General features: G+C 36.8%; 1 protein-coding gene across 1 annotated transcript in view; it reads right to left on the bottom strand.

The window, feature by feature from the left end:
- erbb4a (erb-b2 receptor tyrosine kinase 4a) overlaps positions 1-18,894 on the bottom strand; it is a 185,134-nt gene that overhangs the window by 64,983 nt on the left and 101,257 nt on the right. The window contains exons 2-3 of the mRNA XM_084104152.1: positions 15,555-15,706; positions 134-320 (exon numbers count right to left, since the gene is read on the bottom strand). Of these exons, the coding sequence (XP_083960278.1) occupies positions 134-320; positions 15,555-15,706 (339 nt within the window). The remainder of the gene's footprint in view (positions 1-133; positions 321-15,554; positions 15,707-18,894) is intronic.

Consider the following 18,894-nt stretch of genomic DNA (forward strand, 5'->3'; position numbering starts at 1 on the left):
GAATCTTACAGAACTTTTGAAGAAAGACATGTATCTTCTTTGACAAAGATTTTGACATAAAAACCAACAAAAGTCAAGAAAATAGTTTAAAACTGCAGTTACAATATCTGAATGAACATTTTATAGAATGTACCTGTCAGGTTTTTGAGGCCGAGTTGTCTAAGGCCGAAGTAGGCATCTCGTCTGTAGTTGAGAAAGATGGCCAGAGAGTAGCGTCCTTCATACAGTTTAGTGCCACGGATGATCCGCAGGTTCTCCAGAGGAAGATAGTCAAACTGGTTCAGAGCCACCAACACGTAACCCGTCACCTCCCGGATAGACTGCGGAGATACAAAGAAATGAAGAAACTTAAGCATACAACTTAAATGCACATATTTTACATTTCTCAGGCGAATCCCATGAGCTATTTTCTTTTGGTGTTTCAAAGATGTAGTTTGTCCTTTAGTCAAGGCTTTACCAAAACTTCATCATCGAGTCTATTAGTCGACTAACGAGACAGCCTTGATATAATTTGAAGAGATAATGGCCCAAGAGAGCGCTGGACCCTCCCTCTCCACACCCACATCAATCATGTTGACATCCAATCACTGTTTCACACTGCGTATCATTAGCAGGCACAGAGGACAGGTCTATTTCATGCAGAAGAAGTGAATGTGATATAGCCGTTCTGATCGGACACACACATACTGCTGCTGTAGTCACGGAAATCCATCTGAAGAGCTGACCAAGCACACGGTGACAGCTGTCACCTGCCAGTCACGCGCACTGGAAGGCCACACAAGGACACACTGCTAGAGATCATTATTATGTCACACTTCAGACAGGACCTAAAGGACCAGATTTACTAGACGGCAAATTAGCGTGAAGATGCAATCCCATAAAAGCGCTGATGCAAGTGTAAAGTTCTGCGCGTGATCTACTGATGACATGCAAATTTAAGAACACGGACGCAGCCGGATCATTTCCATAATCACCAACACAATCTGCCAAGACCAGCGCAAAATAGCGTCTGGTTTAAGTCGTGCTTTTTTTGGGTGGTAAATAATGGTGCAAATACTAGTAAAAAAAACCTTAGTAAATGACCTTGCATGATTCATTTAAAGGGACACGCCAACTTTTTGGGACTTTAGCTTATTCACCGTATCCCCCAGAGTTAGATAAGTCCATACATACCCTTTTCATGTCCGTGCCTGCCGTAACTCTGTCTGACGCACCCACCGCTAGCCTAGCTTAGCACAAAGACTGGAGGTAAATGGTTCCAGCTAGCATACTGCTCCCAATAAGTGACAAAATAATGCCAACATTTTCCTATTTACATGTTGTGATTTGTATAGTCGTGTGTACAAATAACAAGGTCACATGAGAGACAGCCATCTTCTAACCATATACATACTGGGAACTATATTCTCAGAAGGCGAAACACTGCTACTTGGGGTGAGCAAACATGAAAGTGTCTTGAGCTTGTGGTCACCACAGACCTTATTTCAGCCATTTAACCAAAATCCCATTTAAAAAAATGGCTTTGAATTTGGTACGATGGAACCGGAAGTGCTAAAATGCTAACTCGTTTCCGCGTTTTGGCCTACAAAGTGATTTCATACCTGCACTACTGTAATTGTCGTCAGCAGTTTCTGTTGCCTAGCAACAAACCAACAATCCTCCAAAACACTGGGCTACAGGACACGGGCAGAATTTCTAATTTGGTTCTAATTTATTTAATTTATTTAAAGGATTACTTTGCTTTTAGCAAACTTCCCAAATAACACTGTTTACTTTGACATTCATTTGTTTTCTTGCCCTTTTGGTATTAAAAATTCACTGGATCAGTGCCTTAGCTGCCAAGAAATAATAAAAAGCAAAATCTTGCTTTTGTCTTTTTAATGGACTTTCCTAAGAACACAGGCTAATTCAATTGCAATTACAGTTCTGCGCTGCAATTCATAATTGATTCAAGCCAATTTAGCAAGCAGTAAACAATACACAATTTATTGCTAAATGAGGTTTAAGCTGGTTAATGTGCCTGTGAAGTCTTTTCTCTTTTAAAACAGAGCTTGGGATAACTCTGAATAATGTCAGATCACAGTAACATGCTAACAAACAGCTCTTTTGCTAAATGTTATGCATAAACACAGCAGCTGTGAGTATTTTTTTCATACAGAAAGTTAATTTTGGTGGGTCTAGGACAGCTAATATATTCAGACACTCAAAAATACACACACACACACACACACACACACAAGGATAACAGTCTTCAAGGATAACAACAACAACACAATTGACAAGTACCACAGAGACACTAAAGTTTGAACTATCAACAGTGGTAAATTTTCATTATGGCGGCTGAACAGAGGCAAAATATGAAGAAAAGTTATTGCAAGTGTAAAAAATTACAAAACCTGACTATTTGAAAGGGAAAAAAAATGAAATTATTTTGATATGAGGTTTTGGTGTTGCTTTACATTAAAATAATATTGTACAGCGTACATGTCCTGCCTGGATTGAGGGTCATGCTCGTAACACAGCATGGCAATCATTATATCAGCCGTATGTTTAAGAGATCTGGACATGCTCTGAGATGGGGAAAAGTATTTGCTATTATAACTGTTCCCTTCACACAATGACTTTATTGTCAATCCAGTTCCCAGGAGAAAAGTCACAGGAACACATATAAAGTGCAGTAAATGTTAATGCAGTGATCTATAAAGTACATGCACACACACACACTATGACTATATGAATACTGATTTTCAAAGTATGACATTGGACAGCCTGTGATCCATCACAAATCTACAAGCTTCAAATAGGAATAGATTTATTTATTTATAAGCGTGGTGAAATAATTACATTTAGGGATGTGCACGAGTGCTCGGAAGTGACAGTAACTGTGTTTCCATCCAATGTTTTGAATTTAGCTTATGTGCAAAATTTTAATATTGGATAAAACATTTGCGAATAAAGCAGCGCCTCCATCCCATGTGTTCAAGAGAACAAAATCGACACTTCCTGGAAAAATTGGACCAAAATATCTGTAATAAATATGGAAGTTGCTGCAATTAGGAAAGCCACTGTGGCTCTCAAATGACACTGTCATGTTATCTTGCTTTTAGATGCCTGATGTTTGGAAATGCAATCATTGAGACAGTTCTGGGAGAGAATTAAAACAAATAATTTGGCTCCGGCATTTCAGAATGATCAAACCAAATGTTGAGGTGCCGTGCGATGCGATCGTTCTGCTAGTTAGTCCAGTTATTCAATCACATCGACAGTTCATGCAAAGTCACATGAGTTTTTTGTTGCACATCGAGGGGTTTATTCTGTAAAACATAGCTAGAGATGACTGGCATTGAAAATGATGATCGTGTGACTTAAAAATACATTATTGACTGCAATTGGTTTATCTAAAACAATCATATATTCCTTTTTGATGTGTCTTTTTCAAAAAACTTTGATATTATATACATACAGTAATAGCATACAACTGTGTTCACATACTAATCCATATATTACCCATATACATATCATTTACTGCTTTATTGAATGTGAAATACAGAACACTTATTACAGAGACTTAAATTGAGTCTAAACTCAATTTATTGATGTGATGTTCAATTTGTTAATACTATGCATTTGTATATAGAAACTATAAAAAAATCCTATAAAAGTCTTCCAATTTCCAATTGCAACGAAAAATCCCAATCTCTTTAATCTATTTTTTTTTTTTTAGACAGCAATGAGATTAAATGGAGAATTCCAATTAAGCCTCCAGCTTCTCAGAGAAAAATAAATAACCCAGTGTTCTTTCAGAAGATATCTCAACAATGTCTCAAACAGTGCCTATATTTGGCAAGATATCAGATACTGCAATACAAAGATATCTCAACATTCACTTAAACATTTCCCATCATATTCTCCCATCCAAGTGATCTAAACTGCTATCCACATTCACTGATACTTCTATACCTTGTCCACAATCATCTCATTTGTCTATAATTAGTTTTAGTTTTTTTTTTTCTAAGGAATTTTATGAGAAACATCAAAGATATGGTTAATATTTAAATGGAAGGTACAAAAGAGCAAATTATTTGACTGAAATTTGCAATAAAAGATCTTCAGATCTTCAGCAAACAGCAAATATTTGGAGTTCTAATGACTTTATAATCTACATTTCACTGGCTGTTTGATGTCTTGACTGTCCTTGGTAAAAGCATGATAAAAGTCTGCTGACATCTTTATTGAGAGCATCTTTTGAGCGAGGCAGCAACAGAAGTAACATGAGAATATTCAGAACAAACAAAACAACTCCAGTTACAAGCGAGAAAGTGGCAGGAGATCATTTTTTTTGCGAGAGATATGAGATGGTGATTGAGGAGGGTAGTTGACAGAACCCTGCAGTGAAGAGTGGGAAGAGTTTTAGGGTCACAATCATCCATTTTTAGATGACAGAATGTGGCGAAGGCGAGCAGGCACCGTCTGTTCTGTATTCAAACCAAAGAACAACACAATATAAATGTCATCGCTATTGTTAAATGCAATCTGTTTGTTCCACTCCATGTGGCAAGCTACATGACATTGCACATATTTGCCTGAAACTAGCTCTCACTGGCAAATATTAAAAATCCATGAAGGAACACAATTTGGATGGCTAAATTAGGCAGCATTGAAGACTCATTTTAATAAGAATGCATGTTGTAAGCAAAGTTTGGTCTTCCATAACTCAAATAATGGGACTTCCTCTAGTGCTCGGCTTCTCAGACGATCATTACCTTCATTTGAATAGCAATCATGACCTTTACGAGTATCTTTTTGAAACAAAAGCAAACCATTGGAGAAGAGAGTTGGCATATTGTGAATGATAAACCATCACTGCATGATAATGCACTGAATTCATAGTAGAACTATATTTTTACCAAGAAATTACTACATCAGCTCTGTGCTAAAAATCAATCCACAGGCAAGAAGCTTTCTGCAAAAAGGATTTTGTGTAATTGATTTAGAATTAATTACACTTCAGCTTTGTGAATGCCAGGGTCAATATTGTCTAATTTGACAGATTAAGATACACAGTTCAATCATCATTCATACGAATGCTGTGCATTCAATTATGTTTTTTTTTTTTTTTTTTTTTTTTTTTTTTGTCAGGCCTTTTCATATAGCTCTAATAATTTTCAGGTGACTATAATTGCTGTGAGGAATTCATTTCACCTCAGAGGCTGTGTCATGACACTGGTGGATGTAATGAGAGCTAGACAGCCGTGAATAAACTGGACGGACACACTTTCTAAAAGCTAGTACTTTCACTGTTTGAAATGGGTATATTGCAGTGTTGTCATAAAATAAAACTTGTTTCTGTTAACTGAAAAAAAAAGATATATATATATATTAGATGAAAACTTAAAGGGCACCTATCATGCCCCTTTTCACAAGATGTAAAATAACAAGTCTCTGATGTCCCCAGAGTGTGTATGTGAAGTTTTAGCTCAAAAAACCCAACACATCATTTCATACAGAATGTTTAAATTGTCACTTTTTGGGGCTGAGAAAAACGCGCCGTTTTAGTGTGTATCCCTTTAAATGCAAATGAGCTGCTGCTGCTGGCACAGAGGGCGGAGCCTCACGAGCTCACACTCTGTCAGGACAATCTCATCTCAGAGAATGATAATATTAAAACTGAAACTCTCAGTAGCTGTGTTCATTTCGACCAGGAGTCAGACAATAATGCCACAGAGCCAGAGAATATTTGCTGTATGGAGAAAGAACAGGTATTAGTTCAATCACATCTTAGTTTTATCCACTATTAGTGTACATAACACAAAAGATGAAGCGTCAGTTACTCCAGAAAAAAATCACAGTAAGAGCTGAATAAACACATTAGAAGTGCGCATTAAAGTCTTCTCCATAAACTTTCTCTCTCCCTTTCATTATCATCAACATACACAGCGAACTACACAAAAACACTTGTTACAACTAACAGTAAACAAATATATACACAGCTTTTCAGGGGGTGCTTAAACTGCTAAACTTTATATCCGTAAAACGACTGTGATGAACTGTAATAAAGTGCGCGCTCTCCCTTACATTACTGCCGTGATCAGTAACGTTAGGCCTATCGCTGCGGAGACTGTAAGCTGGATCACGAACAGTACAGACCCATCCTTGAGTAACAACGAGAGCAAATGAAGACTGCTATGTTTAATTCTTACATCTTATAACAAAACACCAACAGCTGCTCCAGTGTCGAAACAATGGCGGACTGTGTCCAGCTCACTCAGGGCGGGTCTATGCTAAAACTGCAGTGTCCATCAACAGTCGTGGGAGGGGCCTGTGCAAAAGTACGTTACATAGCCCCGAATCTGAGAGCGGGTTGTTCTGAGACAGTGCTCATGATTTATGGGGATTTAAAAAAAAGCACTGGGTGGATTTTTATCATTATAGGGTGGTTGTGTGCACACACTGCCAACACACATTTATGTTCAAACACCATATAAAAGAGAATTTTGCATAATAGATGCCCTTTTAAAAAATGCAAAATACAAAATAGAAATGTTGCCTTGGCAATTAACTAAAAAAAAAAAAAAAAAAAAAAAAAGTTTAAATTGAAGTACTAAATTACCAAAACATAAAAAATAAATAACTAAATGCTAAATGAATGGTAAATATAAATATTTATGTGTGAAAAATAATAAAAGCACATTTAAACTGAAAAAAATGTTAACTGAAAATATGAAAATGAAAGCTAATTTAAAAAAAAAAAAAAATCAATAAACACTGTAATAGTATACAAATAAAACTAAAATAACACAATCATTCTGAATCATTGCTTTGAAATAAAACTTTGAAGGGGACATGTCTTACATTTTCTTCTCCTCATGTTCAGGATCTTGGACCAAAAACAGTAATTCAATATTACATGACTGTTGTCCATCCAAACAGGCTGTTTTAGCTAGCTACTGTACCTTTAAGAATCCAAAATGAAAACACTTGTTTAAAAAGCCATTAAATTGTCAATTAAGCAAACTGATGTGAAACACCTGCTAAACGAATCATCTGCAGATCTTGTAGATTCTCAAAACGCCACAAATCTTTAAAACATTCCTTTTTGAAGAAAGAAAAATACTTTAATAACCTTTGAATGAGTTAAGTAGGCTTGTTTGAGAAAAGTCAGAATTGTGAGATACAAGTTTGCTTTTGTGAGAAATCACAATTCTGACTTTTTTCCTTTGGTCGTAAACTGATATTAGATGTGTTATGTAATGCTCAGAGACACAAGGGTTGAAGATCCACATGCAGTCTTTATTATGAGGGCGATCCACAAACAAAGTTAAAAACAGTCAAAGGTCATGCACAAACAACCAATCAAACAATGACTGAGATAAGAGCAGAGGTAAACTGAGAGAATCAAAAACAAGACATGAGAAAACCAGAATACAAGGCTCAGAGTAGCAGTATCAACAGGCAAGAACGGGCTTTATGGTGCGTTCAAGTCCTCCTGGGAAGTTCGTACGTACGAGGTGGGAAGTCGTGCTTATAACGGCATGTGCGTTCAAGTCACTTTCGTCGGAGCAAAATGGCGGAGTACTTTCTCTTAATTAATTACACAAAAATACAGTATGGTTCTTAAACTCTTGTTCTAGAAAATGAAGAACAAAGAAATGTGCATCAGGTGTACTTTGTATTTTTATGTTTTTAATTAATTTATGAAGCCACTGCCAACACATCGTTACATGTTGCATTGTTATATTATAATACTATCATATTCTGTGTTGGCGATTAGCTAACTGAGCTGTTAATAGAAAAGCCTGACAATATCAAAGCTAAATACCTTTACGTATTGTGTATTCCGCCATGCTTATCACTGACACGCCCCCAACTCGTAAAGATCGGAGCTTAGAGAAAATCCCGAGCTCCCCACTGGTATTTACGACATTGTGGTGGCGTTCAAGTGCGTTCAACTCGTAAATACGATCTATACGAGATGACTTGAACGCACCATTATATAGGGTGAGCTAATGAGACACAGATGAAAACAATAATGGAAGATGAGTCCGGGCAAAGGATGATGGGAAAAGAAGTCTTTGATGGAATGGCAAAAGTCTGTGATGGAATGCCCCCTGGTGGCTCTCAAGGGCACTCCAGACAAGATGCCATTCCTCAGTAAAAAGTTATGACAAGAAAGTAAGTTGAAAATATGACCATAGCCATGAAAATGGCCTTTATTTCATGGCATTTCAAGCATAATGAATGCTAAAGTGTATAATTAGTAGACTCTAATATGCTTACAGACTATAAATTTGTGATGGCACTTTTTATGCAAAGGTGAAGAGATGCTTAATCTAACAATGTGTTAATTTCCAATAAAAAAAAGCTGTAATTACACTAATGTTAGTGAGCTCGCGGCCGCGTTGAAAATCTCTCCTCCAACAATGTTGCGGTGACAGTGCAGTGGGATAATGAGGCAGTGCTATTAGCCCACAGACACAATTACCATTTTCTCCCACAAGCCCTCTTGAACCCTTCGTCTTTCTCACTGGGCACATTATGCCAGGCTGAAGAGAGTCAGGCTGAAGTGATTTTAGAGGGTTTAGCGTTAGTGAGGAGGTAGTGAAATTCTACATCTGTAAATGAGAGGTGCAGAAGTCAAGTAGCATCATCTCTAGTAAAATTACAGCCTGGTTCATTTACCTCTTGGGAAAGGGCATGCCCATTCAGCAGCACACATTAAGTGGGTGAAATAGCAGCTATAGGGAGGAGATACTTGCACTCACTCAGAATACAGTGGATATAGCTTCGGTACTTTGATGGACATTTCCAAATACTGGGCATATTCAAATCTATGTATTATGTAAACTGAGCAAGAAGCGATTTTGCTCTACGCAGCGAAAACTTTTTTTGAAAGAAGTCTCTTATACGCCCACCAAGGCTGCATTTATTTGAGCAAAGACACAGTAAAAACAGCAATACTGTGAACAATTATTACATTTTACATGGCATTGACAGGCATGGAAGCTTGTTTCCGCCACAGAATAAAACATTTTAAAAGATAATTGTGACTTTTTAATCACAGAATTGCGAGATATAAACTTGCAGATCTGACTTTATAACACACAATTGCGAGATATAATTCTGACTTTATATCTCGCAAGTCTGACTTTTTAACACGCAATATATCTCACAATTCTGACATATTTTCTCAAAATTGTGAGCTTATAAACGTCCAATAAGGAAAAAAAGACTTTTTTCCTCAGAATTGTGAGATATAAACTTTATAACACAATTGTGACTTTATATCACGCAATTCTGAGATAAAACTCACAATTGTGAGAAAAAAAGTCAGAATTGTGAGATAAAAATTTGCAATTGTGTGTTATAAAGTTGGAATCGCGTGAAATAGTCGCAAGAACAAGCTTCCATAAACATGGCATTCCTGAATGAGTCATTGTTTTTGAACAAATTGGAGTTGATGGTTCGACTCACTCATTCAGCTAGTTTTACCGTTTCGTTCCTAAATGATACAAAGTCATCCACGTTTAATGTGGTCATATGATGACAATGCTTTTGCATCGCAAGCTTTTTTGCTTTTATACAACAGTTCAGTAAACAAAAAGTACAATTAATGCTCAACTTACATTTTAATACCAAGTTACTTTTGGCGCTTTTCCATTACCATTACCAGCTCAGCTCGACTCGCCTCGCTTTTCGCTCCGTTTTCCATTGCAGATAGTAGGCTACCTCCATAGTACCTGGTCGTCATAGCGACGCCGCAGGAAACTGCCGTGACTTAATCTTTTACGCGAGACACACCCAGGACAATGGAGGAAATCGAGTGTATATTGTTTTTGGATGTTTTTGTTTTTGCTGTTTTTTTATTCAGGATACTCCGTCTGGCGCGTGCAATGATGACGCAGTGAATAGTGACGATTCTCTCTGACCAGCAGTCTGCCGTGTTTTCACGTCACATTTTAGTATCGCCTCAGCTCGCCTAGAACCTCGCCGGAGGTGGTACGAAAAAAAGTACCTGGAAGCAGGTACAGGTACAACTTTTACACAGTGGAAAACCAAACAGAGCCGAGTCGAGTCGAGCCGAGGCGAGCTGGTACTGTGTAGTGGAAAAGCGCTTTTACAGTAGGCTACAGTTACTTACTGCGCCAGCGAAAAAAAAAGTTAAAGTCGTAGATTCAAAATGTTGCACGTTTCTGAATGAATCAGTGTTTTGAACGAATCGGTTGAGCAAACGATTGAATTACTCACTCATACAGACATTCCCTTCCTGTCACCTTCTGGCGAAAACGATGTAACATTCAGAAACTCGTTGAGAAACTGATTTCAGGAACACCAAAGGGACTGAATTACTGGTGTCTGAGTTTGCAAAAGGCTTCAACCTTGAACTATTAGTAAAGCACTCACTCTCACACACACACAGATCTGTAATGAGGCTAGTGAGCTGGACAATCCCCTCTCATTTAGGCGGCTTTGATTAATGACAGGCCCAGATTCTGATTACATCCTAATTAAAAAAGGAAAGCAAGTGGATTTTATGGAGCATAAGAGGGAAATGGGTAGAGAAGCAGAGCGTTTTACTAAAGTAATCGCAGAGTCAGACTTATTAAACTCATTGGCCTAAGAGGAAACATAAGGAAACAAAACTGTAGAAAGATAGTAGCTCTAACCCTATAAAGCCCTGTGTCATATTTTAATATACCAGTTTCCTGGCCCCTACTGTCTAATATCAACATGATAACAACTTTGCTGAAAAAAACCCCACAATATTGAATATGAATTATAACCTCTAATTTATTGCTCATACTTTTTTGTTTTTAGCAAGTAAAAGGCCTTTTAGTATAATTCTAAAAACGTTCCTCTTCTTTTATGCAGTATGTCACGATGAACATTTACTAGACTTAAGCTTATGATAACTTATGCTTACTTGATTATCCATACATATATATATATATTTTTTTTTAAATCATGTTAAAATGTGATTATTAAATCAGGCTTTTGAGGAACGTTTATTTGTTCATCTCTCAATCATCATTGTATTACATTATACAGTATGTGTTGTAAAAACTACATTATTTGATCATAAAACTAAGCATTTAAATATCATCTTACTAAGACATATGTGTCACACCATCAAAGACTGTTTTCGTTCACCATTCCTCCCTGCCTTGTTTGTCGTCATTGTCACTGATTTGATTTTGTCATTGTGTTCAGGTGTGTGTGTGTCATTATCTCCCATACTCCCACACTGATTTGATTTTGTCATTGTGTTCAGGTGTGTGTGTGTCATTATCTCACATAATTAAGTTCAGTTCAGTTGGTGTGTTTTTGTTGAGTCTCATCAATGTGTATGTTGTGTGTGGATTATCGTGGATTTACCCGTGGGAATATTAAAGCCTGTTTATCTTCTTCTTCTTCATCTTCGTCGTGTGTTTAGTCTCTCACTCACAACCCGTGACAATATGATTGTGAGATATAGAGTGTCAACTGATATGCAGTTTATGTACTCTGTTATACTGTTATAAAACTATCATATATTTAAAAAAAAAAAATCTACTTTTTTTGCATTTTAAATTAGATCTGCATCAAAAAGCTTTTTTTGTGTGTGTGTGTGAGAGGTCCATATTCTTTCTATATCATATGGCTATTACTATATGGGCCTGATTGATCAAAATTAAACAACCTAAAACACATGTGCAAACTTTTTTTATTTTTTTATTGTTATTATAAAGTATATCTGACTATTTTTTCTTGTATCAGGTTTTTACAGGGTTAAAAGTCCTATTTTACGTTCATAATGTGACATTTTCATATTCAATTATTACAGTTCATAATAATAATTACAATTATTACATATTTTGCATAGCTATCTGTGGCAAGCATGGCCAAGAGCTGTTGGAGCTGTTTGTTTATTTTATAATGTAAGTATTCTGTTGAACATTTGCCGGTTTCCTCCTCCTTCTTCCCTTATGAACGAACATTGCTACACTATTTGAGTAATTCTGGCATCCAGAACGACAAAATATAAATCATTTGACCCATCCTCTTGCAATTACATTAAAAGTAAAACCAACTCTTACAAAGCTTTCTAAATAAGCCTAAAACCACTTAGCAAGCTGCTTTTTGTATTCACAAAAGACTCTCCCCTAATCTACAAGTTTTACCAGATATAAAAGCATTCTGTCTGGACTTTTGGACACATAAAATGTCTAGTTGTGTCAGCATAAAACAGTAAGGTATAAATCCACTGTTAAGGGCATCATCATTTCTGGACTTTTGTGGCTAAAGCCCTGAATATTATTTTTCTCAACCAGTTTTCTTGACTCTTGTACTTCTGCTGAAAGGGAAACTAGTTCAAAATAGAGAGAACTCTGCAACACAGATGGGTTCATTTGTGTACAGTGTCTGTTTACATGGTCCAAGCTGCCCACTACTCCAGTCTGTGTCACTTTCTCTCTGTGTTGAGTCAGTCACATGCTGGTTGTGCTGTCACTCTGAGTAACTTTCTCTGGCTGCTGCAATGCCTTATAACCCAGAATGCATTGCATTCAAAACCATAGACCTGAATGTCCATTCAATAAGTATTATGCAACAAATGTGCAGCGCCTGAAATACATAAACAAAATAAAGTGCATAAAAAATATATAAAATGCATGACACATTGCATGTTTATTTAAAAACAGACAGATGATATTACATATCAAACAGTGGTTGACCGTGTCCTGCAGCATGCATCCAAAACTTTATTTTATATATGCATGCATGTACACACACACACACACACACACACACACACACGCAGATAAATAAATAAATAAATGATTTGAATGCATACTGTACATTTATTTATTTATGTATCTGTGTGTGTGCATATGATAAGTGTGGAGAGGTTACTTTATTATAGTAATATATTATAGGATAATATCCTAGGATATATGATATAGGATATAGTAATAAGGATATCCTCATCAGGGAAAAATATGTAATAATAATAAAATAATATTCATTCATTCATTGTTTGTAAGTCGCTTTGGGTAAAAGGATCTGCTAAATTAATAAAAGGTAAAAAATAATGTAATGTTAAAATATTCATGCAGTTATGATAACTTATTAATGTATAAATGATTTACACAATCTAAAGATATACACTTTTAAATAAAAATGTACATGGTACTTACATTTACATTTATGCAATTGGCAGACGCTTTTATCCTAAGCGACTTACACATTTCAAGCTACACATTTACATTCTTATCAGTTCTTACTTAACTTCCCTTTTACTTTCCCAAATACTGATGCCAAAATAAAATAAAATAAAATAAAATAAAATAAATAAAATAAAAAAATAAAAAAATAAAAAAATAAAAAAATAAAATAAAATAAAATAAAATAAAATAAAATAAAATAAAATAAAATAAAATAAAATAAAATAAAATAAAATAAAATAAAATAAAATAAATAAAATAAAATAAAATAAAATAAAATAGTAAAATTGGTAGAGAGACCAGCAGTGTGTTTTCCAACTCGGAGATTGAAATGTGAGAAGGATTTTAACAAGGAAGGAGGAACAAAATGACCTGAGAGAGGTCCTACCACTGCATAGATCTGTCTCTCCACATGTACTGCATGTATACGGACCACGGTGGCAGAGCAACAAATGTAAAGAGGCAATAGTCTGTGTCAGTTCCTGACGCTAACACGACCTGGCAGCTCAGACATTGAGCCACTCTGGTATTCCACTAAGCAGGCATGAGGTAGCCAGCAGCCTGATTGATCAGACCTTAATGAAGAGTCAGTCAAAGCCTGTAACATCATTAGCTGCTGCTGCTGCTGGAACGCTCAGGCCTTGACCAGGATAAAACCTGACAGCGGTCCATGGGTCTATTTGACAGGCCAAAGTGACACCACCTGCCGATACGCACCCTGATCCTGGATGCTGGTAGATTGATGGGAAAACATCAGGGATACAGGTAAACAAGAGACCTTTGAAACATGTCTTTGTTCGTTCAATGGTAATCATGCGCGATGTAGGGTGGGACAAAATAAGAGGGGAGTCTCAACAAAATACACAGGATTTGAGACGCATAATAACTGGATTAAACATATCGGTTTACTTCTGTGATGGAAGACGGATTGCATTCATATTATCTGCAGACCGTGACCTGGGCCACCTTCTTGTGTGCGGTTCAAACCAATCAAACAAGCGATGACAAAGACACATTCTATATGCATGCGCCGATTATGCTAATAGACTATTAAACTAGTGCAAAATGCCCGTGCAAAATCAGTTTTTGTGTGTGTTTTAAGTAATTGTTGGTTTGGTGTGTTTGAGTGCTCATTGTTACAATTGCACAGCAAAAGTTCAGTGACTTTTTTTATTTGTGCATGGTAGAAAGCAAATACTGATACTCACATAATGACATACAATAAATGTGGAACATTGAACTACACGATTCAGGGAGCAGGATACACAGGGAACCCCAAGCTACTTAAGCTCCACTGCTTTCTTTCTCTGTGAGGGTCAAAAGCCAGTGTGTGCTTCTTTTACCGATATATATTCACCGATATCGTTTCTGTAATTTATAGATATGCTAATAGACTATTAAACTATTACAGTATGTAGCAAAATAATGGTTTATTAGGAATAAACCTTTTATAATATCACTGTTTCCACCGATATACTGTATAAAAGCAATAAGCCTACAATGATTTTACAATAAAGGTCTTTAAGGGTTAAAAACACACTTTACATACCATAAAATCAAGTTTTTCAGTTTATTATATGGTGAGTTTTAGCTCACCATCACTGTGTATTTTTACATTGTAAAGGCTATTACAACTTCTCAATGACATTATTCAAGTGTAAAATAGTCAGACACCTTCTAAAAGAAGACATATAGACAGATAATTATTAACATTATGCTTAGGACATCATATGACACACTTTGTTTTCATGTGTGCAACACAATTTTAGATATTCCCACTTTTTCATCCTATACATTAGAACCGGTATGAGACGACTTTCATGAAAAAGCATCCATTTATTCAGAGACTCGGTGGCCAGTTGATTTCTCTCTGAATACGTAATACATGGTTTTAGTGTGAAAACAAGGCAGTCATGTACAGCCTTTTTTGCTCCATTTCTGCAGTCATACCAAGTTTGAAACCAGAGTGAAGAGTAACATCCATTAATGCAAATGTAAAAGAGCTATTTAACCATCAGTGTTACCACCAGCCAGTAATTGCAGCACCCATACAAAAGACTGCTAAAAGCTCCAGCTGCCTTTGAAATACAGGATGGCTCGCTCTCTAATGTCATGTCACTAGAGTGTTCATATTGAGAGAATATAGTCTTCTGCTATTAATATATTTATATAGTCTTGTTAGTCACACATAATAATGCTCTATATTGTGTTAATTTGTGTCATTTTAATAAAAGGTGCACAAGGTGCAAATCTACCAAACTAGGATTTTAAGGTGAGTTTGGGGTAAGTAAGATTTTTTTTTTTTTCATCTATCTATCCATTCATCCATCATCAGTTTTAGCTGCTGGTACTCACCTTGAGGAAAGACAGGTTGCGGTTGCGTTCAATACTGGTGATCTCCAGATTACCCATGACCACCTCACAGTTCTCGTAAAATTTCCGAAGAGTTTTATACTGCTGGTCCAAATCAGACAGCGTGCTGAGCTTGTTATCAGTGCCAGGACACACTGCACAGGAGAAAAAGAGAGACAGAGAGAATGATCATTCAGATGACTAAAACTGTTTTGCACTAGTTCATTGAGAAGATTGAAGATCATATGAATAAATAAATCCACAGGGAAAAAATAGTTCTGAAGCTAGTTTCATCAAGATGTCATAACCTGTCGCTGAAAACTGACCAGCTTGGCTTCTCTCTCGCCTCTATATGAAGACAAACGAGAGCTGGCGAGGACAATTCCCTAACATCATCTATTAGATCACGGACCTGTAGAACCATGACCACAAACAGAGTATTTGCTCAACAGGCTTAGAGAATAAGCGGAGCAGAGGCATTTGTGCTGGAGTTATAATGTGGGAAACCACTGGGCTGATGGTGATGGTGATGCTTCTGAAGTGGAGGCAGGAGTAATAAGCAGTTATTGAACCCCGGAGGGCGACTGTTTCTCTACATTACAGCAAGCTATATTACGGCCCGCCGCCTGTAGAGCGGACCACTCCATATTATTGCTGTGGACAAATTACACCCTTCCCAGCTAAATTCATTCACTGTCACAGTTAGGTAGTCCCGGAGGACACGGCGGTGCCATGGTGTATACAAAGCCAAGATTTAGACCTCTGCTGGACAAATGGAGAATAGATTCCCTTATTGAATATGCCACTTCTACAGGTGAGAAAAGCATCTGGCGAGGAGAACAATGTGTTGTCCCAGTACCATGTTTCTCACAAATAGATGTCCCCTCTGTGCTGGAGTCAATTTGTTTCTGAGAAAGCTCACTAGAGAGGGAAATGTAAGACGTCAATCTTTTTTCCACCCTTTCCTTCTACCTCTTTTCTCTCTCTCTCTCTCTCTCTCTCTCAGATTGAGGCTGTAAAGTACCTTCATTTGTCCCACTTTTCACCGGGGCTTAACACACAGAACACAAATGCATGTAGTGATTGAAAGTGCAGATAAAGCACTGACACCTAGTCTCAGCCTCAGACATCACGCCCACGGAACGTTGGCTAAACGTCTGATGCATATGGTACACTTAACTGGAAACACTTCAGGAATGTCGAAGTCGTCATCTGATTGGTTGAATTTTATCGGATTTCCGGGGGCGCGAGTGTCACGTTTATTTTCGGTCCGCCGGGAAACAAAGCGCAGACGTGTGATTGCGGAAGAAAAACTGTTGTGTTTACATGAGTGACAATGCGCATTTATCAAGATCAGCTAAATGTAGGATTCTCAAAAGTATGCGTGCACGAACAGATCAATGACTTACTGCTTGTTTTCTTCTCCTTCTTTGATTTTCTATGCTGACTGACTTGTTGCACGCCGGTCTGTTGTTGTGGGGACATTTCCACGCCCCGAAACGTGACGCTGAACGAAACGAACTGTAATTAGTTGTTTGACATGTCGGTCAAACGGCCTTATGGGCGGGCCTTGGCCAAAGAAAGCTGCTATGAATTCCAGACCTTCAGCCGTCAGTCTGAAGGTCTGGCTACGCGAGACTAACTGACACCCAACCTCTTTTGTCTTAAAAAACTTCTAATAAAAAGCTATAAGATTTGAAAGCCCCTTTTTTTTGGGTAAAAAAAAAAAAAAATTGAAATTGTAAAGAGATGTAAATTCACATTTATAAGAAATAGTCACTTGTGAGATATAAATATCCATTGTGTCACAATTACCGTTGAATTTTTATTCTGTGATGAGAACAGGCTTTCAGAGTTAGAAGATAAAATTACTAAATCTAAAACTGAAATAAAATAATTGAAAGCTAAATAGAAATAAAGCTATATATATATATATATATAAATGGCAAAAGCACATAACAAAAATACTAAAATTAAAATGAAAACTGAACATAAAAGTAAGAGTTAATTCAAAATATTAATAAAAAGCTATAATAAAATAGCACTGTTGTGCATCACTATTAGAGAGAGCCATTTTATCATTCACTTATATATTAATTATCCCTAAAGTTACATGTTGCCTCATTTATAAAACGTGTATATGCACAGATTTGAACTTTCAGATTTGTTGAATTTGAATTAGAGTTTTTTTGCGTACGCTAAAATCCATGTCAATGTTCATATTTATAAAAACGGTCTTTGACGTGCTTAGAGCCATGTCAAGGTCTAAGCAGCCGTACACACTTTTCCTTTTGACAGAGAGTCGGAGTATTGCAGGTAGTTCGAAATCTAAGCAATTCTTGCCGTTCGCCATTCTCAATAAAGCATTTGGATGTTGACTGGTGCTCTTTTATATGTTGATGAAATTAATTGGCGACATTTACAAGGTAGAGATCTGAAACCATTCAGCTGCGCAACATTTCAAGATCTTTTGCGAAGAGATCTGGACGCACGTTTTTTTGTGCATACGTTTGTTCTCTGAATTACACGTACGCACATTTGAGAAAAGATGGTTAATGTGGGACGGTTTCTACGCAACATTGTATAAACGAGGCCCCTGAAAACTTGCGTAAAACGTTTTATTTACTCACCAAAGCCAATTATTTACACATATGGCAATTGGCGAGTATTGCTACTTTATAAAGCATGTTACAGTATTCACTCAGTAAGGACTCAACAATCTTGGCCTTTAACTTTCAGCGCTTTGAGTATTTACTTTACTATGGCTTAGAGGCAAAAACTGTTTCAAATGAAACGTTCAATATAAGGGTGACTGATGTGCTCAAAACTGAAGAATGAAAAATGAGAATGTGTCCTTTTGCTCCCTGCCCACACTGACCCAATAATCCATGATGGTTTCTGATGCTAAGGGATTCCTGTCCATACTTCAAAGGCATTTGTCGACAGAAACTGAGCCTTTAGCTTTAGAGACCTGAAAAGCCCACATCAGAACTTCAGGATATGGGATCCAGGCAGGATCAATGGAGTGACAGATCACCACATTAACACCCATCCCGCTATTTCACACACTCATCATTTTTTGACTCGGTAAACCCCAAGCTACTGGGGCATTGATGTGCAACAAATCTGTTCATCACATTTGCTTCAATGAGACATCTGCACTTTTCAGGTCTCCCAAAAGTTTAGGCAACTTTCATGTTTTCATCCAGCTTTTTATCATGTTTTCATTGCAATTATGAACAACTTATAGACCTATACAATAACCATGTAGGCTATATGTATGTGTATAAAATTGTCAATTTTGATTTTTTGGTGACTTTAATTTACACTATATTTTCTCAAA

The sequence above is a fragment of the Abramis brama genome (genome assembly GCF_963993115.1).
Source record: "Abramis brama genome assembly, chromosome: 2".
NCBI lineage: Eukaryota > Metazoa > Chordata > Actinopteri > Cypriniformes > Leuciscidae > Abramis > Abramis brama.